This window comes from Protobothrops mucrosquamatus, unplaced genomic scaffold, assembly GCF_001527695.2.
Source record: "Protobothrops mucrosquamatus isolate PMUCROS unplaced genomic scaffold, P.Mucros_1.0 scaffold157, whole genome shotgun sequence".
Lineage (NCBI taxonomy): Eukaryota > Metazoa > Chordata > Lepidosauria > Squamata > Viperidae > Protobothrops > Protobothrops mucrosquamatus.
The window spans coordinates 211861-235298 of NW_015386521.1; the positions used below are offsets into that span (position 1 = coordinate 211861).

The 23438-nt window shown below is 46.8% G+C and overlaps 1 protein-coding gene across 1 annotated transcript in view; it reads left to right on the top strand.

Moving 5' to 3' along the window:
- Positions 1–21019, top strand: part of WDR18 (WD repeat domain 18) — a 71254-nt gene extending 50235 nt beyond the window's left edge. The window contains exons 8-10 of the mRNA XM_015813453.2: positions 7964–8130; positions 18540–18608; positions 19900–21019. Coding sequence (XP_015668939.2) covers positions 7964–8130; positions 18540–18608; positions 19900–20028 — 365 coding nt within the window. The 3' untranslated portion in view covers positions 20029–21019. The remainder of the gene's footprint in view (positions 1–7963; positions 8131–18539; positions 18609–19899) is intronic.
- The last annotated feature ends 2419 nt before the right edge of the window (positions 21020–23438 follow it).

Sequence of the window (23438 nt, forward strand, 5' to 3'; positions counted from 1 at the left end):
ACCGAGGCCGCCGGTGAAAGCCACTGGCAAGAGGGCCGCTGGTAAAGGCCACTGGTGAGGGAGCCGCCGCTGGCAAAGAAGGCCGCTGATAAAGGAGCCACCACTAGTAAAGGCCGCTGGCAGGAGGGCCGCCGAGGCCGCCGGTAAAAGTCTCGGGGGGGCCGGTAAGGGTCTCGGGGGGGCCGGCAAAAGTCTCGGGAGGCCGACAAAGGTCTCGAAGGGGCCGCCGAGGCCGCCAGCCGCCGAGGCCGCCGAAGCCACCAGCCGCCGAGGCCGTTGGTACGTATCTCAAGGGGGAGCCGCCAGCCGCCGAGGCCACCGAGGGGCCGCCAGCCGCCGAGACCAAGGGGCCGCCGAGGCCGCCAGGGCCGCCAGAGGGGCCATCCGGTCTAGTCCAAGGGGCCGCCAGCCGCCGCGGCCGCCAGTACCGGTCTTAAAAAGGGGGGCCGCCAGCAATGCTATTGCTATTGCTGTAAAAGTCAAATAAATTATTCTCCTACTTCTCTGCATAGTTCAGTCACTTCCAGGATATAGGTATTGTATAGTAGAATGCAGAACAATCTCCAGATAGATAGATAGATAGGTAGACAGATAGACAGACAGACAGACAGACAGACAGACAACCTTTATTGTCATTTTTACTGTGGGCACAATGACACACATTAAAAATGAAATTTAGTTGCTTGCTCTCAATAGTCTCCTTAATTGAGTCAATGCTCTGCATTATTCTCTTTCCAAACCGGCAGTTTACTTAAAAATCAGGAGGGGTCCTCAGCATTGCATTTTTTCAGCTTCTGAAGGTTGCCGAGGCTCCCGCTGGTTTATTCAATTTTTTTGTTTATTACACTTAATAGGCTGCCTAACTCCATAAGGACAGTGGGAGGCATACAGCATTAAAACAAGTAAGAATAGGAAAAGAATAATATGTGTCCAGAAAAAGACGTTCAGTGCTACTACAGGTAAAATCCTATAAAGCAGGGGTCCCCAACCATCAGTCTGCAGCCCAGCACCAGTCCGTGTCCCGTTGGGAACTGGGCCATGCAAGTGGCAGGCAGGCGCTTAAAGCTCCATTGGTGTAAGTGGCAGGTACACACGAAACCATCCCCTCCCCACCACCACCACCGTCGCTGCCGGTCTGTGGAGACGGAAAGGTTAGGGACCGCCACTATAAAGGGGTCAACTCTCAGCCTAATATGGTGAGAGCCATATTGGAGCTTGGCGAGGTTCCCATGATCCTCAGCTTTGGGGACTACATTTTGGGGACTACTACAGGCACTGTGCTAAAGATTGATGAGAATTATAGTTTGGGGGTACAAGGCTGGAATGGAGTGAAATAGAACCTTAATGAATCGGGTATAGAAAAATCCCAAGAAAAAAGCATTTGTTCACAGACTAAAGGAAAAAATAAGGATTTGGGGAAGAAAAGAGCCTTATAGCCAAATTAAACACCCTCACGCTAAACCTAGTCGGGTATCTAATGTCACCTTATCAATAGAACTCAGAGCCAGGAAGAGCTATAAGTGGGTGTATTATAGTCATGAGTTATTGCTGATCCTTAAAGTCGTAGAATCAGACTTGGACTGACCATAGAGGTGATCTTGACCTGCATTTCTCAACCTCAGCAACTTTAAAATGCATGGACCTCAACTTCCAAAACTCCCTGGTCAGTCCACCCAAGTTGCTGAGGTTGAGAAATACTGATCAAGTCCACCTTCCTGCTCGGTGCAAAGTCCAACACAGCATCTCTGTTGGACAACCAGCTTCTGTTTGAAGACCTCTAGTGAAGAAAAAAATTGCCATGGCATGTGGCAGCACGTTTCATTGGCTGACAGCTCAGAGCTAGGAGGTTGGTGCTGATGTCCAGCTTGAATTCTCTTCCTTGTGGTTATAACTATTAGTTCTGTTCCTGCCTGCTGGGGCAATAAGGAATAGGTCCACTCTTCCTTCAGTGTGACAGCCCTTCAGATATATGAAGACTGCTATCATATCTCCTCTTAGTCATCTTTTCTGTAGGCTAAACCTTCCCGGTTCCTTTAATTGTTCCTCAAAGCGCTTGGTTTCCAGATCCTTCTCCATCTGGGTAGCCCTCATTTGAACTTGCTCCAGTTTATTATGTCCCTTGTTGAACCGTGTTTGCCAGAATTGAATGCAATTCTCCAAAACATCTAAAAGGTTCTCAACCTTTTTAATGTCGCGACCCCCAACCGGTCGTAAGTCGAGGACTAAACCGGTCGTAAGTCGAGGACTAAACCGGTCGTAAGTCGAGGACTAAACCGGTCGTAAGTCGAGGACTACCCAGCCGGTCGTAAGTCGAGGACTTTCCCTGCCCGGGAGCGCCGTGCATGCGTGGTTCCGCCCCCTGCGCCGGCCTAGGCGTAGCTGGCAAGCGGCAGAGACGGAGCAGGCCGACCACCAGCTGGCCCAGCTCAAGGGAGGTAAGGCACCCGCCGGAAAAGGGGAAAAAAATGGCGGACAGCCTTGCTTGGCGACCCCCGTGAAATGGTCGATCGACCCCAAATGGGGTCGCGACCCATAGGTTGAGAACCGCTGATCTAACCAAAGCAGGGTAGAAGGGAACAATTTATTTTCCATGATTTGGTCTCTGCATTCCTATTATCGGTGACGTGTTCCTGTTAAAGCCAAGATTGGCTTTGCCTTTTTAGCAATTAATTCATATTTAATTTGTGGTAAACAAAAGCACCTCAAACCCTTTCATATATTTTACTACTTAGTTAGGTCTTCCCATCTTGAGTGCCTCACATTTTTCCCTTCCAGATGTAGATGCATTTCTCTACGTTAAATTCCATACTCTTCCATTTTAGCCCACTACTTTCTAGATATTTTAACATCCCCTCTCTCTTAGCTGAAGCATCGGCCACGCTTTGTATTTTTTGTCACCTGTAAACTTTATAAGTGCCTGCTAAACACTTGACATCCAAGGCATTGATAAGATTAGGTGGGAGCATTACTTTATGTAAATATCACAAAAAATAAGCATTGATAAGAAGCAATGTTTTAGGATTTGGAAAAGAAGGTGGCTTTGTCTCAGATTATCAGCTCATAAATATCAGTGCAATAGATGTACTTAAGGATATAATAAGAACGTCAAGAAGTTCGAATGTAATTGTCAACGCTATGACAATTAAGATGCATCAGCAAAAGTTTAATCCCCAAATCATGAAAAAATCGTCATTCCACTTTCTTTGGACTTGGTCAGACCCCACTTTGACTACTCAGACATTCCCGGCTCCACATTTTATACAAGATTCAAGAAACTGGAATAGGTTCAGAGAAAGAAAATTAAATCCTATGAGGAATGATTAAAAGAGCAGAGCAGGTTTGGTCTTGAGAAAAAGACAACCGAGATGAGAGACGAGAGATTGGCAGTTTTCAACCACAATGAATAAGCACTTGAACTGGCAATTCTCAGACATTTTCCTTGGCAATGGGGATCATCCAGTTGTTTGTTCCAGTTGCTGGCTGGAAGGGAAGAGGGACAGGCAGAAGCGAAGAAACTGTTTACTTGAGTAATGACTGTGATCTTCTCAGGGCTAAATCCCTCCACTCCTCACCCCATTCTGCTCGTGCACCAGGCCATCCCTGGATTTTCCTTATCACTGGTTTGCCTTGAGTGTATTTTGTATGTGAGAGTGAGTGTGAATTAAGGCTCAGGGAAAAGCTAACAGCAGCCAACAGCTGTGTGGGTAAATGCTGTAATTAAAGTATTCATTAACTGGTGAAAGGGGGAGATGCATCATTACCGTGGGCCGCTACAAAAGTCACAATGATGGATGTCTTGCTCAGGGGACAGTTGCAAAGCCATAATTCAGTATTACATCCAGGTGCTCCAGGGAAATGTAGAGGATCTTTCCTCCTGGTTAGCTTTGGATACTTAGCAGTAAATTGGGAAGAAAATAATATTCGTACAGGCAGGAGGGAGTCCTGGCTTTGGATCGCTCAACCAGTGCAATTTGGGACTGTCAATCTGGGCAGAGCTTGTAGAGTCCATTACTTCTTATATAATTGGCTCTTCTGCTTTTGTCAGCGGGTGCTCCGGCCTCAAAATTCAATTGCAGAATTGAGCAGGCGCAATTTGTGGTCCGGATAAGTGCGCCGCCTAGTCATCTTGTTAGCAGCAGGATTGTCTTTTAATCTTGCTCTTCCTCTGCAAAGGGAAAAAATGCATTCAATTTGCAACAATTTTGAAAGTGTGCCACTTCTTGAGAGCTCAGTCTGAACTGAGCAATTGTTCCAACACCTGATTAAAAGGAGAGGCAGGCTGACAGAGGAAAATCTTGACATAGAACTATTTTTGGCTCCCATATAAAATGGGAAGGAGCATGACTTGAACAGGAGAGAGAGAGAGAGAGCTAGATTCTAGTCCTTATATATACCAAGAAGAGAATATTTGCAGCTCGGGGTTCAGCTGTGGAGTGCTTGGTGCTCTCTGAGCTTGCAGATGTTTCACTACCCAACTAGAGAACATCATCAGTACTAGAAAGGAGTGGGATTTGTTCTCTTGTTTATTAAAGTGGATTGCCCACTGTCGGCGTTGGTCGGAGTGCTGTTTTCTTGGAAGTTCCTTGATTGACTATTGTTTACTGTTTGATTGTTGGTCTGGTATTGATCGTGGTGTTAATCCCTGCATACCTGTGTGTTGATTGCTGGCTGGGAGGTGTTTAGGTCTTCTGGTTTCCTTTTTAGCTTTTTGATTTCTCAACTGAATGGCATGTCAATGTTGTTTATCTGTATATGCCTATTGATGGCATCGAGATAAATCAGATTTGTCTGATTTCCAAGCTTCCAGGAATACTCTACCGTTTTTCGACTTAGCTTGGTCTAGGTCTGACAGGGCAAGCCACTGTATATAAACAGATTAAACTCCACTCTCTTCTAGCACAGATGACACAACCAAGTTGGGTAATGAAACATCTGCAAAAAAGCAACCAAGCTCAGAGAGCATTAAGGACTCCACAGATCCTTATATTTGACCATGGAGCTCTCTTCGATCTCTTGCAAGGCTGCTATGGAAATAAAAATAGGGAAGATTTCTTTTGGTCTGTTAGAGCAGGACTTGCCAACCTTAGGAACTTTTAGATGTGTGGACTTCAACTCCCAGAATTCGTGGCTGGCTGGGGAATTCTGGGAGCTGAAGTCCACACATCGTAAGGTTGCCAAGGTTGGAGAACTCTGTCTTAGAGAGAAGGTAGATGATTGCAATAAATAGAGAAATAAATTATTTGTCAAGGTTCCGATAGACGAGACCAAACAAATCAGAACTCCAAGGCTAGAGATTTCCTCAAAGAACATGTTTATTGGTTACATAGTATCGGTATGGTCAAAAGTGAAACCAAGTCTGAAATTCCCTCCAAAGAGTCACATTAGTACAAAGTTAAACTTCCCACCCCAGTGTTGTGCAAATCAGCTACCTTTCCTGATAGAATAGTTTGGCGGGCTTTCTACCCAACTGCTCCCCCTCCCAATCCAACTGGCAGAAATGACCTTGGTTCCCACGGGACATTGAATGATTTAGACTAGCAGATTTCCTCCGCACTTTCTCCCATCTTTGTGGAAACTTAGAACGAGCAAGATGGCTGCAGCCAGGTTTGTTGTAGAGTTGACATTATTCCAGTGTATTGAGAAGGGTGGCATCTTTGATGACTCTACCCACTACAAGATGATAGTCAACTCCTCAGTTGCATAGCCTGCAGTTGTAACACAGAGGGCACTCACACTGCAAGGCAGCCAACCTCGGTTTGGACTCTTCCAGGTATGCTGGACTACAGCTCCCATCCTCCTCAAGTCAATAGGAGGAAGAGTGAGAGCTTTAGTCGACAGTACATACTTGGATAAGTTCCCTTGGCCTGTGTGTAAATGTCCCCTAAATGTGGGTTAATCAGCCCTCTTCCTCTTTCCGCCTTCAATCCCTCATGCAGCCTCTAAAAAATAAAAGCTTGGTACAGTATTTAAATTGTCATGTGTGGCCTCAAGGGGTCCTTGGTGATAAAACCATAATGGGTGAATTCACTTGCTAGCTAAATTGTTTAACACAAGGTACAGTAATGTGTATGTACAGGTACAGTATAGGGGGTACCTTGCTCAATGGTAGTAACTGTGAGAGGGACCTCGGAGTCCTAGTGGACAATCACTTAAATATGAGCCAGCAGTGTGCTGCAGCTGCCAAAAAAGCCAACACAGTGCTAGGCTGCATTAACAGAGAGATAGAATCAAGATCACGTGAAGTATTAATACCACTTTACAATGCCTTGGCAAGACCACACTTGGAATACTGCATCCAGTTTTGGTCACCACGATGTAAAAAAGATGTTGAGACTCTAGAAAGAGTACAGAGAAGAGCAACAAAGATGATTAGGGGTCTGGAGGCTGAAACATATAAGGAATGGTTGCTGGAATTGGGCATGTCTAGTTTAACGAAGAGAAGGACGAGGGGGGACATGATAGCAGTCTTTCAATATCTCAGGGGCTGCCACAAAGAAGAGGGAGTGAAGCTATTTTCCAAAGCACATGAAGGCAGGACAAGGAACAACGGGTGGAAACTAACCAAAGAGAGAAGCAACCTAGAACTAAGGAGAAACTTCCTGACAGTTAGAACAATTAACCAGTGGAACAACCTGCCTCCAGAAGTGGTGAATGCCCCAACACTAGACGTTTTTAAGAAGAAACTGGACAGCCATTTGTCCGAAATGGTATAGGGTTTCCTGCCTGAGCAGGGGGTTGGACTAGATGACCTCCAAGGTCTCTTCCAACTTTATTATTATTATTATTATTATTATTATTATTATTATTATTATTATTATTATTATTATTATTATTATTATTACAACATAGCACAACAATTGTTTTTAAAGAAGTAGCAATAGCAACAATAAAAGCCCAGTAGTAAATACCAGGACAACCGCACAGGGCATTTTTAGACATTCATAAAACTTCCCTTCCGAAAGGCTGAGCAGGTAGGAAGAGTTTTAGGCAAATAAGCATACCTTGTGCGTTTTGATGTCCTATTTCCAACGAAATACACACAAGGCTGTGCTCTCTGAGCCTTTCAGAGCTTGGTCATTTTCTGCCTGACAAGTCAAGCTGTCTACTAACAGCTTCACTCTTGTGCTTTGTAATCCAGGACTGAATATTGAACTGCATCTTGTGGGCCCTAAACATGAATAGACAGACAGCTCTTTGTGTATTGACATCCAAAGTCTATGGATGCCTGCAGCAAAATTTAGCTCCAGGACAGTGAAATATCTATTCTGCATGCAGGAAAGACCTACATTAAAAGAGTTGGGGAAGATCCTTGGGAAGGATTTTTTTTTTGAGCTAAAAAAAAAGGTAAAAATCTCAGAATCAAGCTTGATTCATCTTGATTATATGGACACAGCGTGTCTTTTTTTTTTGGCAGCTGTACAAAATAGTTTGCCACTGACTTCTTTTAGTTATTTATTTGTTTCTTTTTCAACTTGCTGATCCACCTGAGATTTCTGGGGTTTTCCTGTAAGTTTCCTATCCAGTATTCAGGTTTGAACCCAAAGAAATTTGGTTTTAGGTCAGCCAGAGGTTTAACTTTCTTTAAAAGCCTAATTGCTTAATAGCAGCAAACTTCCATCCTTTTTTTTTTTTTTTAGATCAGACAAGATCGCTAGCCAAGCAAATTAAACCTTCCCGGTAAAAACAGCTCCTTTTGTAAAAAGATGCTAATGAGTCCAGTTGCATGCTATGGTTTGTCTGGAGTGCAAGAATTTAAGCACTGGGATGGAAGGATATTGAGTGGTGTTAATCAGTTCTTTCCTAAAGAGCAGCCATGTGTGTCTTCTGCAACAGAAACAAAAGTCTCTTGGGATGTCTTAGGCTAACCATTTATTATCGCAGAAGGTTTTATGTTCCACAAAAGCTGCTGTTCTTACTAGCTGTGTATGCATGCTACATGTAACAATTCCTTCTGCTCCGATAGGTCCGATCACAAATGCTTTCATAACCCTGGCACCTGCCAACATGCTGAATCCGGACAGCAAGCCTCGCATCCCACTGCCAAAATTCAGCCGGCATCTTCATAGCACAGAGAGCATGGAAAACTCTGCCAGGGAAGGGCTGACACTGTGTCTGGGGCTGCATCAGAAGGTAAGGAAACAAAGGAGAAGGAACTGGCGAGAGATGAATTAGCCAGCCATATGTGGGATGTGTGGGAGACATTTATTCTTTCGGCCAAAGCAGGAGAAGCCACAGCAGATGGCTAGTCCCTGGTGATGCGAGGCAGATCTTAAACAGGCCTAGCTAAATGGGTCCTGGTGTACTTCTTCTTCTGGGGATAAGGAAAAGGCTGTGAGCATCTGTATGAGTTATATCCCCTTGACAGGCACTAAAGCAGTAATAAGCTGAAACTTCACCGCCACACCTGCGTTTCTTGGGATTTGAAATGAACCATGCGCACTGCGCTGGGAAGGATCATAAATGTTCAGAATTGAGTTTGGCAGACACACACACTTGATCACAGGTGTGTGTTTTAGGATGAGCTGTAAATGGAAATCAGGTGGCACAGAGGAGGAAACCGTTTAATCCAGAGCTGTGATAAATAAGCGGAGCTTTCACTCTCAGCAAACAGGGTTTCCGCCAGGGGAAAATAATTGTCTGCATGCTGTGCTTAATGGGGAATTCCCTAGAATTTATTTGACCCGCCACTGAGGGTGTCTTGGTGCTGGGCTAAATCAGATGCAGCAAGGTGGTTCTTAACATTGCATTATCAAAAGTTATTTTCCCCAATAGAGTCTCCATGTTCAAGGTCAACATTCCCCCAATATGATATTGCAGTGATGGCGAATTTTTTAGAGACTGAGTGCCCAAACTGCAACCCAAAATCCACTTATGCATCGTTGGGTGCCGGGTGGGTGTGGCCCATTGGGTGGGTGTGGCCCATTGGGTGGGCGTGGCTGCGGTGGTAACGGCAGCCTGGGTGGGACTAAAAAGTTCAATCAATCAATTCCAACTTTGCAAGATCTTTTTTTTCCCTGCGAGAAGTTGAAATTGACTCATTGAACCTTTTTTTTTTTTTTTTGCACATGGCGGCAGAGACCTAAAGCGAAAAGGTTTTATAAAACCCAGCTGAAGGCCTAGGACTGGGGCGATGGCGCGCGTGCCCACAGAGAGGGCTCTGAGTGCCGCCTCTGGCACCCGTGCCATAGGTTCGCCACCACTGCGATCTTGTAAGGAGAGAAAACGGGAGCAACAATCTCCATCCACATTTTCCAAGGAATGCTGAAACAGGACCTCTTGGATCTTCCCATATAGTAGAAAGGAAGAGATCAAGAAGAAATCAGGTTTCTTCCGTTCTTTATTCCAAGCAACTGGAAAGCATCATTTTCCAGCCCTGTTTCTCAGCACTCTTATTTGTGACAGAGAGAAAAGATGGAGGCAAGGATTAATGTATATAGCAAAAAGCGGGTACCCTATATTTATATTTAACTGTCACTTAACTACTCTTCTGATGGAGTTGCAAGGACTGAAGAGATTATTTATGTGAGGGGTTTTCAAACTTGTAAAGGCCACAGAACCTGTCAGTTAAAGCAAAAATAATAAATAAACCCCCCTGATCAAAAGACCAAGTACTAGTGATAGAGAAATAGCTGGATTGGAGTGGTTTGCTTTGTTTTGTTTTGTTTTGCCCTTAGTGAAACACATCCTGAAAAGAAACTCTGATGTGTATATTTGTGTTGCCGTTCTGTATCAACAAATGCTCCAGGCAGAGTGCAGAAAATCTGCATTCACCAGTACGGAGCTTCAGGTTTGCTCGTTCGCACAGCCCATGGCTAGGTGCGAAAGCAGGGTCTCTAATGTTAAGCAACAAAGTCGGCATTATCGTGATCTTGAAATCAATGCTGTGGATCTCTTTGAAGAGCAGGCTTTGGAAACTGAGATGAGGCAGAATGGAAGAAAGCACATTGTTAGCACTAAAAAGCAAAACAAAGCACAATGAGGACATATTTTATCTGATACATAAGGTTATCTAGGGGATTAAAAAACAGCCTCGACAATTCTGTAGTGGCCACTTCTCTGAAATTTATTTATTTATTTCCCTTTTTCCTCTCGTTTTTGCATCTGTCTTTAAAGAGGGATTGGGTGAATCCCAGCTCCTGTTTTTGTAGCTTCAGAATCTAAAGAGGGAAGAGATGGCTGACCAGCAAATGCCTGGTTGCTGGGGCTAATGGTCTCATGCCCTCCTGGAGGACTTCACAGAGGCCTCCAGCTGGCTGCTGGGAGACTTCTGATGCCAGATCATATGAGTTTGTGACATCCTACAACAGCAGTGGCAAACCTATGACACGCGTGCCAGAGGCGGCACTCAGAGTCCTCTCTGTGGACACTCACGCCGCCGCTCCCAGCAGCTTGTGCAGGTCCATTAGGCCGCCACCGGGAGCGGCAGCCCCAGCACAAAGGAGGCGAAGCGGCCAGCTAGCAAGCTCAAGTAGAGGTGGTAGAGTACGCCCACACCCAGCAAGCCAAAGGCCACCCCGAGCAGGGAAAGCCGGATCCCCATCGGCGCCATGGCCCCCCAGTCCCAGCTAGGATTGTGTGCCTCCCCCCATCTATGCTGGGCCTCCTGCCCACCACCCCACCCGCCAGAGACCCCCTGGATCTCCCCCAACCCTGCCCGGCCCCTACAGGTGTCCCCCCCCATGAGCAACATCGAGGTGGCCATGCCCACCCAGTGGGCCATGCCCAGATGTCCCCCCGAGGGCACCACAATGCTGATGCAGCCCTGGCACTTTGTGATAAATAAGTGGGTTTTGGGTTGTGGTTCGGTCTCTAAAAGGTTCGCCATGACTGTCCTACAATATCTCTATCCTTCCCACCACTGCTCTGTGCCGCGGCCTTTGATGGAATCTGCCCGCCAGGAAGCAGCAGAATAGATCTCTTCCTCTTGAGCCTGAGGGTGAAAGAGAAAAGAACCATCCTGAAGAGGGGATAGTCCATCCTTCTTTGCATAGATCTATTCAGTATCACCCACTGCATAGGCCTCTTGTCCAGGGGCAGGCAACCTTGGCTCTTGTATGACTCATGGACTTCAACTCCCAGAATTCCTGAGCCAGCATGGCTCAGCTTGGAAACTCTCCCTTTCCCCTCAGCATGGCTGGCTCAGGAATTCTGGGAGTTGAAGTCCACGAGTCATACAAGAGCCAAGGTTGCCTACCCCTGCTCTTGTCCATCCATCTGCCTCTCTTCCCCTTTAAGGGCACTTTCATCTGATCTCTCTCCTATCTGTCTCTTGCCTCCCCCCCCCCCATGAGATTGACGGCGCTAACTCTCACGGGTGTGAATGGAGGAGACAAGGACTCTGAAGCTAGTCTGAAGCATTAACTTCAGAAGTGCTTTGGGTTTGAAATCAAAAAGATGCACGCTGCACCTGTTGGTCTGTCCCTGGGCTCTCGTGGTGCCACATAATCCCAGGAAAAATGCATATTTGAATCAAGGAGGTGCCCATAGGACGGAACAGGTTGCGCTGTGGTGGGCATTGGCACCTCCATAACTCAAATGTGCATTTTCCTGGGTTCACATATGTTTGTTTGTCAAATTTATTGGCTGCCCATCTTAGTGCATGGCTACAGTATGAGTCCAGCAAAAGAAGCTGCTGCTTTAAAGGCTGCCCTCCAGAATGTCTATGGAGATTCTCAGTCGTCCAGGTCATAGTTATCCCAAAGATACTTTTTCACGAGGCAACTGGACTTTCTTGGTTTTTCTTTGAAGACGTTTTGCTTCTCATCCAAGAAGCTTCTTCAGCTCTGACTGGATGGTGGGGAATGGAAGGATTTATACTCCTGCAGACAGCTGTTCATTTGCATTCTTTTAGTGAGTCCTTAAAGCTACCCGGAGGGTTATCTGTGTCCTCAGAGTCACCTGAGTAGTGCAAATGGGTGTGGAGCCTTCTTGGAACTGCTGAAAGGACTGTGTTGTAGACTGGAGATAGATGATGTTGTATCCCTCCCCCTCTGTTGAGAGAGGGCTGTTCAATTTTGACATTGTCGTTGTTAGTTGCGAAGTCATGTCCGACCGATCACGACCCCATGGACAACATTCGTCCAGGCAGCCTTCCTGTCCTCTACCATCTTCTGGAGTCCATTTAAGCTCACGCCTACTGCTTCAGTGATTCCATCCAACCACCAGCCGTTTTGACATAGATGGCCTCTTTGGCCCCTCTCTCAACAGACAGAGGGGGAGGGATCCGACACATTTGGGACAATCATGACCTGGATAATTGAGAATCTCCATAATTAATCTCCAAGTCTTTCATACATCCTCCAGGAGTTTGCTCAACACCCAGTCCCAAGTGGCATCTGGGTGGCTCTTTGGAGGCCCATCAACCACCATCAGAGTAGACCTAGATGTCGCGTGTGGCAACCGGGTGACCTTCCAACCCGGAGAAACTTAGGATGGCCCTTTACACCATCTATACGTCCCGAGTCCTGAATTCACGAGGGCATCTGATTGGAAAGAGAGAGGTATGACCTCAAAACTCCCCAGATTGCATGAGGGAGCCCAAAGAGACCATCGTGCCGCCACCCCCATCTGCTCTGTGCTCAAGCCCGATATTAAATTATGTTCTTTTCCAAAATGTGAGGACTTTTTCCCTCCCCTTTCCAGCCTTCCTCTGCATTCTTAAGCGGTATCTCCAGTTTAATAATGCTCCTCACGCACCAGATCTAATGGCAGCGATATGATGTCTTAAGAAAGGAAAAGAGACTGTTTGGGGATTGGGGACTGAAATCAGGTGGGGTGAACGGAGCATTTTATAGAAGAAAGTACGTGCCTTGCAGCCAAGGACAGCCGCCGCCGTATTTTCAATATCAAGAGTGGCATAGGATTGACAGAAAGCACCCTCTGGCAGTCTTTGGGTGACTGTGTTCTCCTTCAGCTCCCTTCATCCCCTGCCCACAGAGCTGGGGATGATGGGAACTGAATCCAGGAAGACAGAGACTGGCTTACTGGAGGATTATATTGAATTACGGCAGCCTATAAATAGGTTTATGAATAAATGTATGCATTATTATGATTTATTTATAGTACAGTTATGCATGGTGCGGGAAGAAGTAGGTAGGGTTCTCTGTTTCCCCCCCCCTCCCTCTCTCATATAACTAGAATTGGAGGAAGGGGGAGCTCGTAAAATCAAATCCATGGATTGTTGATTAGGGAGAGACAAAAGAGCCCTTTGTTGCTGTACAAACGGCAATTAATTTGTGAGACTGGCTGCCTTGAGATGCTAGGTAGACATCCTTGAAAGAGAATTAGACGGGTCCCCTGGGAGGTAGAGAAGTCTGCTAGGCGGTCTCCGTTGTGATGGCAAGGGAGAATTGTGACAAATAGGCCGAAGGTTCGGCCTGCAGAGTCAGGCAGGCAGCTAAACTCCCAGGATACTGGAGCCCCTAAAACAGGGGTAGGCAACCGTGGCTCTTTTATGACTTGTGGACTTCAACTCCCAGAATTCCTGAGCCAACATGTTACTGGGCCAAGCAGGGTGTTAAGGAAGTGATCCCTAAAAATTATGCTAAGCCTTTAGAGTTTCTAAATGAATCACTGAAACTTTCAGAGAGTCCTAAAACAAAGTCATAACTAGATTACAGGATTGGTGCAAATGATGGAATCTCCTGCCAACAATGCTGACTATCATTTGAATGGTATTAGACGAAGCATCAGACGAGGATAAAGGGGAAAAAGGCAGGTTGAAATTCACCGACTCAGTGTCACTAGGTCAGGGGTAGGCAACCTTGGCTCTTTTATGACTCGTGGACTTCAACTCCCAGAATTCCTGAGCCAGCATGGCTCAGCTTGGAAACCTCTCCTTTTTCCCTCAGCATGGCTGCCTCAGGAATTCTGGGAGTTGAAGTCCACGAGTCATAAAAGAGCCAAGGTTGCCTACCCCTGCGCTAAAACTAAATGGATGAGCATCCAATCGATGAGCTGCCCTCAGGAAAAAGGAGAATATCCCTTTTTCACTGCTTTCCCCTCACCCAGGGGTGTCCAGTCTTGGCGATTAAGACTTGTGGACTTCAATTCCTCAAATTCCCCAACCAACTTTGCTGGCTGGGGAATTCTGGGAGTTGAAGTCCACAAGTCTTAAAGTTGCCAAGGTTGGATATCCCTGGCTTAACCCCACCCCCACATAACAGTCGTGTGAAGATGAAGCTCGTTGCCGACTCAAATCTCTCTCCAGGCTGGACCGAAGAATTAACATCACATACACCAGGGGTAGTCAACCTTGGCTCTTTTATGACCCGTGGACTCTTTTATGACCCGTGGACTTCAACTCCCAGAATTCCTGAGCCAGCTAAGTTGAGCTAAGCTGGCTCAGGAATTCTGGGAATTGAAGTCCACGGGTCATAAAAGAGCCAAGGTTGACTACCCCTGACATACACAGTTACCCACTGACCACATTTATTAAAGAACCAAGTAGAGAAGACTCAAAAATGGTCCGTTGCTTTTTTAAAAAATAAAAATAAAATAAATCATAGCCAGCTAAATTGATCAAGAAGTATATGGAATCTTTGACCAATACCTTACCAGATGAGCTTGTAGGGGCTTCCACAGCATTTGCCAGACGAGCAAAGAGATGCATCTGTCACCAGGAACAGGGAAGGGATTCGAAGGATTCAAAATTATTTCCCCAAAAAGGAAATGTAGGAATAGGAATTGTTTACATCCAACACAAAGTTTCTTGGGCACAACTCAATTCATTTATAAATGCACTATTATTGTGAAGCACTGTTTGTACCTCAGCATAAGGCTGAGTCATGAGGGGTGTCGTTTGAGGGGTGTATTGAGGTGTGTAAAGTGGGTCCAGGAGGGGAGTGTGTGTCACTGGCTTCATCATAAATCTCTCTGAGCAAGAGGGAACAAGAGGCTAGATAGGGTGGGTATCTTGCCTGCTGGGTTCAATACAGGTAATCTTTGACTTATGACTACAACTGGGACCAGAAATTCGGTTGTTAAGTGAGTCGTGCCTGATTTTACAACCTTTTGAGTCGATCACGGCAGTTGTTAAGTGAATCCTGCTTCCTTCGTTGACTTTGCTTGTGGGAAGCCAGCTGGAAGGTTCGCCAATGGTGATCCCACGATCCCTGGATGCTGCAACCGTTGTAAATCCATGCCTAAATTTTGATCATGTGACCTTGGGGAATGCTACGACAGTCATAAGTGCGAGGACCGGTCGTAGAACAATTTTTCCAGTGCCGTTGTAACTTCGGACAGTTGCTAATGGAAGTGCCTGACAAGGGCCATCTGTAAAATCCCAGACCATGTACCAATCAAGCCCCTTTTCAAGGCAATCCTGAGTCCTCTGGCTTGGGGATCACGGAAAGGTTTTGGAAAAACGGGAGGGCCTGGGGGGGGGAGTCTTCCTGCTTCTTTTTGCCTACAAAGTGTAAATTGCAGCAGAGTTGCTTGTGCTGTTTCCGTGTCGGTCTCCATCTCAGAAGGCACAGCAGTGATACCAATCGCTGGGTTGTCTAAGGAGAGGCAGGCGGGATGTTGTGGCTGGAGGGCCCGATTGCGTCTGCAGATCCCAGGAGCCGGCCTGCGAGATAAAGATCGTCTGTCTCCTTTTATCAGCAGCCGTGTCGGCTCCCAAACTAGAACAGCAGCTCTCAAGGTTGCGTGTCTGGAGTTCCTGATGAATTGCTGTCATTCACTGGGGTGCAAAGGAAAAGGGGGTGGGGGTTCCTTCTCTCCTTCCCAGGCATGTTGAGTTTCTTTGGTCTCTGCTGAAAATATGGGAGGGGGCTTGAAAGGCAGTTTCTGTCCTTCTGGACCCCTTCTTCCCACTTGCAACTGAGGAGAAGGGACCGATTCAAATTATCCACAATATGGGCGGTACGGGTAGTCCTTGACTTGCAACAGTTCATTTAGTGGCCATTTGAAGTTAACAGTGGCATTGAAAAAAGAGACTTATGACTGTTTTTTCACACTTGTGACGGTGGTGACATCCTCCCTTGGTCACATGATCAAAATTCAGGCGCTTGGCAACTGACTTCATATTTATGACAGTTTTAGTGTCCCGGGTCATGTGAGATCTCCTTTTGTGACCTTCTGAAGCCAGGTTCACTTGACAAGCGTGTTACTAAACTTAACAACAGCGACTCACTTAACAACTGTGGCAAGAAAGGTCGTAAAATGGAGCAAAACTCCCTTAACAAATAATCTCATTTAGCAACAGAAATGTTGGGCTCAGTTATGGTCGTAAGTTGAGGACTACCTGTAGCGGTTTGGGTTTAGCAACAGAAAAAGCGGCCCAAAGCCTAAGGAAAAGCCTTGGCTTGCTTGATCAGGTCCCATCCAACCTAAAATTCTCTCTTTTTGTACATCTATCCGAGATTGTATAATAAAGTGTGTCGTTGTGGTCCTTTCAGCAGAAATGTTATTATCAGGCTAAATAACATCGCCATTTGTAACTCCCCTCTCCTTCACACTGATTGTCAACATTTAGTTCAGTGATGGCAAACCTTTTAGAGACCGAGTGCCCAAACTGCAACCCAAAACCCACTTATGTATCGTCAGGTGCCGGATGGGCGTGGCCCATTGGGTGGGCGTGGCTGCGATGGTAACGGCAGACTAGGTGGGACTAAAAAGTTCAATCAATTAATTCCAACTTTGCGAGACCTTTTTGTTTCCCGCGAGAAGTTGAAATTGATTGATTGATTGAACCTTTTTTTTTTTTTTTTTTTTTTGCACATGGCGGTGGAGGCCTCAAGAGAAAAGGTTTTATAAAACCCAGCTAAAGGCCTAGGACTGGGGCAATGGTGCGCGTGCCCACAGAGAGGGCTCTGCGTGCCACCTGTGGCACACGTGCCATAGGTCAGGGCTTTTCAACCTTTTCACCCATTGTACCACTTTTAGAATGTGGCAATAACCGAGTACCACCAGTCGCATAGCAAGGTGTCAAAAAACTTGACCCAAAAAAAAAAAAATGAAAAAAGTGATAAAGTACAGGTAGTCCTCGACTTATAACAGTTCGCTTAGTGACTGTTCGAAATTACAATGGCACTGAAAAAAGTGCCCCCCAAGGCACAGCCGAGCAAGACACCTGCCTGCCCGGCCGGCCGCACTCTTCCTCCTGTCTGAGGTTTTCATTGTTGTGAGCATTTATGTTGAGGATTGGCAGTGGGGGTTGGGGGGTGTTTGGTTTTTATTCTCCTCGTCTGCTGGGTGGTTGCAGCAGGTTTTGGTCACTTCACATGACCCTGGGACACTGTGACCGTCATAAATATGAATCAGTTGCCAAGCATCTGAATGTAAATCACAAGACCCTGGAGATGCTGCAACATTCCAGCTGATCGGTGCTTCTTCTGGGCTCAGCAGAAGAGCCAGGATCAGCGCTGAGCTCCAGCTGGAGCCTGGCGCTGATCCTGGCACTTCCACTGAGCCCTGACAGCCCCGAAGAAGCACTGATCCTGGCGCTTCCGCTGAGCCCTGACAGCCCTGCAGCTCCAGCCATCTCTCACTCAGGCTTGTGCGGTACTGCCACCGGTTCAGCTCATTCCCCTCCCCCACTACCACTTTTCTAGGATGGTCGCGTACCACCTGCCAGGTGCCAATGTACCACAGGTGGTACCCGTACCACTGGTTGAAAAGCCCTGCCATAGGTTCGCCACCACGGATCTAGTTCCACGATCCAGATAAATCACCAGCTTCATTCCATTTCCGAAAATCTTACTGTTTATTGAAACTGGGGCAGGGTACTTACTCATCTAGTCCAGAGGTGTCAAACTGCCGGCCCACGGGCCGGGCGCGTCATCAGGAAGCCACGCCCACCCCATTGCTGGCAATGGCGAAAAATCTCCAATACGTTCCGCCACGTCACGTGACGTCGCGAGTTTGACATGTCTGATCCAGTCCAACCCCCTGCTCAGGCAGGAAACCCTGTACCATTTCAGACAAATGGCTGTCCAGTCTCTTCTTAAAAGCCTGCAGTGTTGGAGCATTCACTGTTTCTGGAGGCAGGTTGTTCACTGTCTTGGTATTTATTGTTTACTTTACTGCATTTCTGTCCCCCATCCAGTTACTCTCCAGGTTTAGCTGCTTCGATATCAGCCATAATTGCCCCATGTTGAGTGAGAACAAAAAACAAAAACAAAACATTTTTGTTCCGGCAGTGCTACATTCCGCTTGGCATCGATCAAAATCTGAGGAGGTTGGTTAGGGCTGATAAAAGCTACCCATAGCCTGGTCTGTTTTGTCCAGTCCACTTATCCTGTGAGCTCATTCTGAAGAAGGCCTTCTTGAAACCCATTGGTGACTTTCCTCCTGGTTAATCTTCCTTTCCTTTCTTGAATTCTAAAACCAGCAGTCCCCATTAAAGAGATGATCCATTCCTTAATGTCACAATTTTATCAAGAGCTACTTAAAGATCACTTGTTCCTGTCACCGGGTTTCATTGTAAAAGAGGTGTGCAGCTTTGACTAATGGCTCCCTTTGGCGTTAGTGGAAGCAACTCTAAGGAGGCTTAATTCTTGATGCCTCTTATTATTCTTTTTTCCTGTTTTCCACAGGGGTCGGGAGAGAGCTACTTGGAGAAATCGGAGCGCTTATATCTGCAGATGTGCTCAACTAGAGAAAAGGTGAAGCACCGTGGCATTCTCCCTGCAACCGTGCAGAGGATTTGGGACCCAGGATACTTAGACAACCTGGTTTGCAATACAAGTAGTCCTCGGTTTATGACTGGTTGGCTTAGCAACTGGTCAAAGCTCCCACAGGCCTCCCCGTGAATAGTTACAACAGAACTGGATCACGCACACACAGAAGTCACACGACTGTATTGCAGGCACTCAGCCGTCAGCCCCCATTTACAGCTGTTTGCCGTGTCCTGCAGTCACATGTCCACATTTCATGGCATTTTTAGCTGAAAACTGGCATTTGTGTCTTGTTATCGGCAAAACCGGTTTTGCGAGATTCATTTAGTGACCGCCACACAAAGATTGTAAAATTGGGTCAGTCATCTGACCAGCCTGATTTATGACCATAATGGGCAGGTTCCATTATGGTCATAAGTGGAGGACTACTTGTATCTGTTATGAAAGAGCACTCAATTACATTGGTAAAAGTCATTCATCTTAACATATGCTTTGCTCTCAGCAGATTGAGACCTGGCTGGGTGGCTGCAGAATTTCCTCATCTGCTTTGTTGCCCTTACAGATCCCAAAACACCCTTAATAAAACTAAATGTCAAATAATAAAACAATGTGATTAAAGGAAGGTTCATCACTGAATTCATTAAGTGACTTCTCCCAATCTCTCTCTCTTTCTCTCCCTTTCCTCTCCCTCTCTCTCTCTTTCTTCTCCCCCTCTCTCTTTCCTCTCCCCCTCTCTTTCTCTCTCTGTCTTTTCTCTCTTTTCTCTCTTTCCTCTCCCTCTTTCTCTTTCCTCCCTCTCTTTGTCTTTCTCTCTTTCCTTTCCCTTTCTCTCTTTCCTCTCTCTTTCTCTCCTCTTTCTCTCTTTCCTCTCCCCCCCCTCTCTCTCACTCTCTCCCTCCCTTAATTTCCCAAATTGGTTGCAATAAAGAGGAAGGTACATCAGGTCCAAAATAGTATAAACAATTGCTTTCTCTTCCCTCAACCACACAAGAAGGCATTTTTTTTACCATTAAAAGTCTGATGATTTTCTTGGCCTTAAAATAGCAAGGTTGACCCAATCCTTCCAGATCTTACTCCTACCGCTGGCAAGTCACCCCCTCCATCTCATCAACTTTAAGATGGGTGGACTTCAAACCCCAGAATTCCCCAGCCAGCATGCCTGCGGGACTTTGGGAGTTGAAGTCCTCCCATCTTAAAAGTTGATGAGGTGCAGAAGAACTAAGGTAGGTGGCCCCCTTTCCAGGTTCCGTTCTTATCGTGGTTTGTCCTCTCTTTATAGAACTTGATGGGAGACCAGGAGCAACTGAAAATCCAGGTGACAGAACTAGAGGAGGAAGTGAGCACCCTGCGGAAGATCAACAAGAGTCTCTTCGACTTCTCCAGCTCTATCATCACCTCAGCCAAATAGAACGGCTTCTGAAGCCTGGTTAGAGGTGGAAGGAAAGACAGGAGTCATCTGGGACACACACAGCCATTTCCTTCATGATAAAGTTCGATGCAAACGTTACAGAGAGACCCCCTCGGAACCGTGTCTAACTTCAGGGCTGGACATGGAAGCCTCTAGCATCTAGGTGTTCCCGGAAGAGGCCTACCCAAAAAAAAAATCTCTATGGGTAACAGTATGGAAGGAGAATAATCTAGAAGGGAAGAGAAATGGCCCCTTTTCTCTTACAGTGCAGCTTCCTACAAGGTCCTTTCATTCCTCAAACAGAGCAACTGTAGATGTTCCTCAAGATGCCACCATCCCCCTTTCTCCAGTTGGAAATCACACGGCTGCTTTAGAACTCCTCTTGTACTTGGGAACTTCTGGGCATTGAAGACAACCATGGGCTTTGAATGCATCCCACTCAGTAGGTGGAACTGCCCTCATGGTAATTGGCCAAGGAGAGGGACAATTGACAAGCATGAAGAATGACCCGTGTAGCTGGACTGAGCACAGAACCTTCCTGTCCTCAAGATCCTGCTGGGAAAAAAAACCCGGAGAGATGGGGAAGATCATATTTCCTTGTGTTGTCCTCATTTGGAAAGGGTGAAAAAACCTTCCCTGCAAGGGCAACCTGGCATGATAAGAAAAAAAAACATTTTTTTTTTACCATCACAGAACAGCAAAAAAAGGGATGGGTGGGTCTTTTTTACTGACATGCTACTCTTCTTGCAGAAGAATTGTGGACTTTTTGTCTGGTCCATCATTCTACCAACTTACGCACAGACCTTTTAGCCAACAGGATGTCTAGTTAGGATTCTTTCAAGGCAGCTCCTTTGGCTTCTGCACAGTTGCAAGTTTCAGCACCAACCTCAGGATGCATCTGTCATGTAGCAGATTTACTTTCATTGGGTTATCTTGCTTCATTTTACTTTCTGGTTCTGTCTTCAGCCAAATTGTTCTTTGTTGTATTATGCATTTTAAAAAAAACACAACCAGCAAAACAAAAAATGGTTAGCATAAGTGTTTGATGCTATTTTCTTTTTCCCCTTCTGCTTTAATGGTACCGTCTGCCTCCTAGCAAATGGCTCTACTACTGTGTCCTGTTTGGGAGATTTCCAGAGCATCTGCTGAACCCCACTGGAAAGGAGGATACTGGGCTTAAGTGGAATGACAGTTAAGTGAAATATTCACCTTCAGGAACGGTCCATTTCAGAACACCAATTGCAAGTCACAAATAAAAGGGAGTGTAGCTGTTCAGTCCCATTTACAAACTTCTCAAGACTATCAAGTGGGTAATTCTAGATGGTGACAATTGATCCAGCGAGCTGACTTTTGTGGTCTTGTTAATGGGGCCTAACATGAGAGCAAACCATGTAGGCCACATGTTCAGGAGCAGCATTGTTCCACGGGAGAGAGAGCAAATCGCTTTTCTTTACCATATGGCCTGTGACTGAATTTTCCCAGCAACATCTGGCTGGGAAGAGGTTGAGTCCTGCCAAGCACGATCTGCATCCATAAATTGTTGCCCAAGAACAATTGGCTTTGTTTTTTGCAAACTGGAGAAAAGGCAGGGATTTCTCCTAATTGCATAGAAAGTGAAATCAGCCTTGACACTCTGCGTGGGAGGAAGACAAGAAGCAGAAAGTTGTCCTTAGCAAGTCCTTTGGGGGAGGGGGGGGAAAAACCCCTAGTCCTCAACTTGTTTCTCCCAGATGATGACTTTACCCTTTTCGAGGCTCGGTTGCCCCAAACTGGCATGCCTGCAATATTGACAGAGACGTCTGGCATAAGGAAGGCAACATAATTCCATTTGTTTTGAACCGCTGCTATTCGTTCTGCTTAGCAGCTTTCGTGTCCCCTTCATTTCCTAGCCATGCATAAGAGAAGTTTAGGCCAGTGATGGTGAACCTTTTAGAGACCGAGTGCCCCAAACCCGCCCCGCTCCTGCTCCGCCCGCCCGCTCCAGCCCTTCTGCCATCGCTCCGCCTGCCCGCAGGGCCACCCACCACCTCCGTGGCCTGCCGCAGATTGCCCAGGCGGCCCTGCAGCGCCATGGCGGCCACGCCCTCCGCCTGTGCCCAACAGCATTATCTGCGCACGACGGGGCGCAAGGGCGGAGTCTTGTCCCGGCTGCCATTGCTTGGCTGTGCTGCTCCACGCAGGCTGCGCCAGGGGTCGACTCTCTGGGGGGCTGCTGGTGAGGGGGCCATGTGGGGCTGGGGTGATGGCGCAGAGTTCTGAGTGCCGCCTCTGGCACGCATGCCATAGGTTCGTCACCACTGGTCTAGGTCTTCGGAGGAGACGACAAGCTCTCCTTTGGACTTTTAAACAGAGCAGGGAATGAAACTCCCACAGCTCTTAATCAAAACAGCAGGGTCCCCTTTTTTAGTCATAGCTGCCTGCTCCCCACTTCCCCATCCCAATGCACATTTTTATTTTATCAAGGCAGGGAGCTTAGTGTCGTGGTTCTTAGATCCTGGTTCAGAGGAGGAGGAGAAGGAGTTGGAACCTGGACCGTCCGACAGGGAGGACTCCGAACAAATGGGGCTGAGGACGAGGCAGTCCTGGGGAGGGGGGGGGGGAGAGGGTGGCTGATCTGACGGAGGTGGGTCATTTGTCACTGCAATAAGTGAGCCATAAACACCCTCCTTAACCTCTGCCTTGCCAGCATGAGTTGGGTCAGAAAACTTAACAGGTGGCTAAGAATTCCATCCCTTGCCTTCCGTTTCAGTGGAAGGATAGAAGTAGCATTTTCTTTCAGGGTTTCTGTGAGAAGGCCGCACCATCGTTTTGTCAGACCCAGGAAAGTTGGAAGCCGCCATGCATCTGACAGGGCAGTTTGTCTGTCTTCGTGTGTCTCGTGAAACTGACAGTGGCCCTGACTCAGAATTCCTGCTTCCTCCCTCCCTCCTCACTTCATTTCATTTCATTTTATTTGATTTATATCCCGCCCTTCTCCCGACGGGACTCAGGGCGGCTCACAACATATTTAAAACAAAGACATACCCACAATCCCCGCCAAATAAAACCAAATTAAAAACCAAATATTTTAGAGTTGTGGTATTAAAATTTTTCTAAAAAACCCAATTTAAAATCCTCCCTAGGCCAGGCCCGCTTGTTGGAAAAGCCATGTCTTGAGGGCGCGGCGGAAAGTAAGGAGATCCGGAATCGTCCGGATCTCGGGGGGTAGTTTGTTCCAGAGGGCAGGGGCACCCACAGAGAAGGCCCTCCCCCTGGGGGTCGCCAGCCGACATTGCTTGGCCGACGGCACCCTGAGGAGACCCACTCTGTGGGAGCGTACCGGTCTATGGGAGGGAATCTGTGGCAGAAGGCGGTCTCGGAGATAGCCAGGTCCTATGCCATGGAGCGCTTTAAAGGTGGTAACTAACACC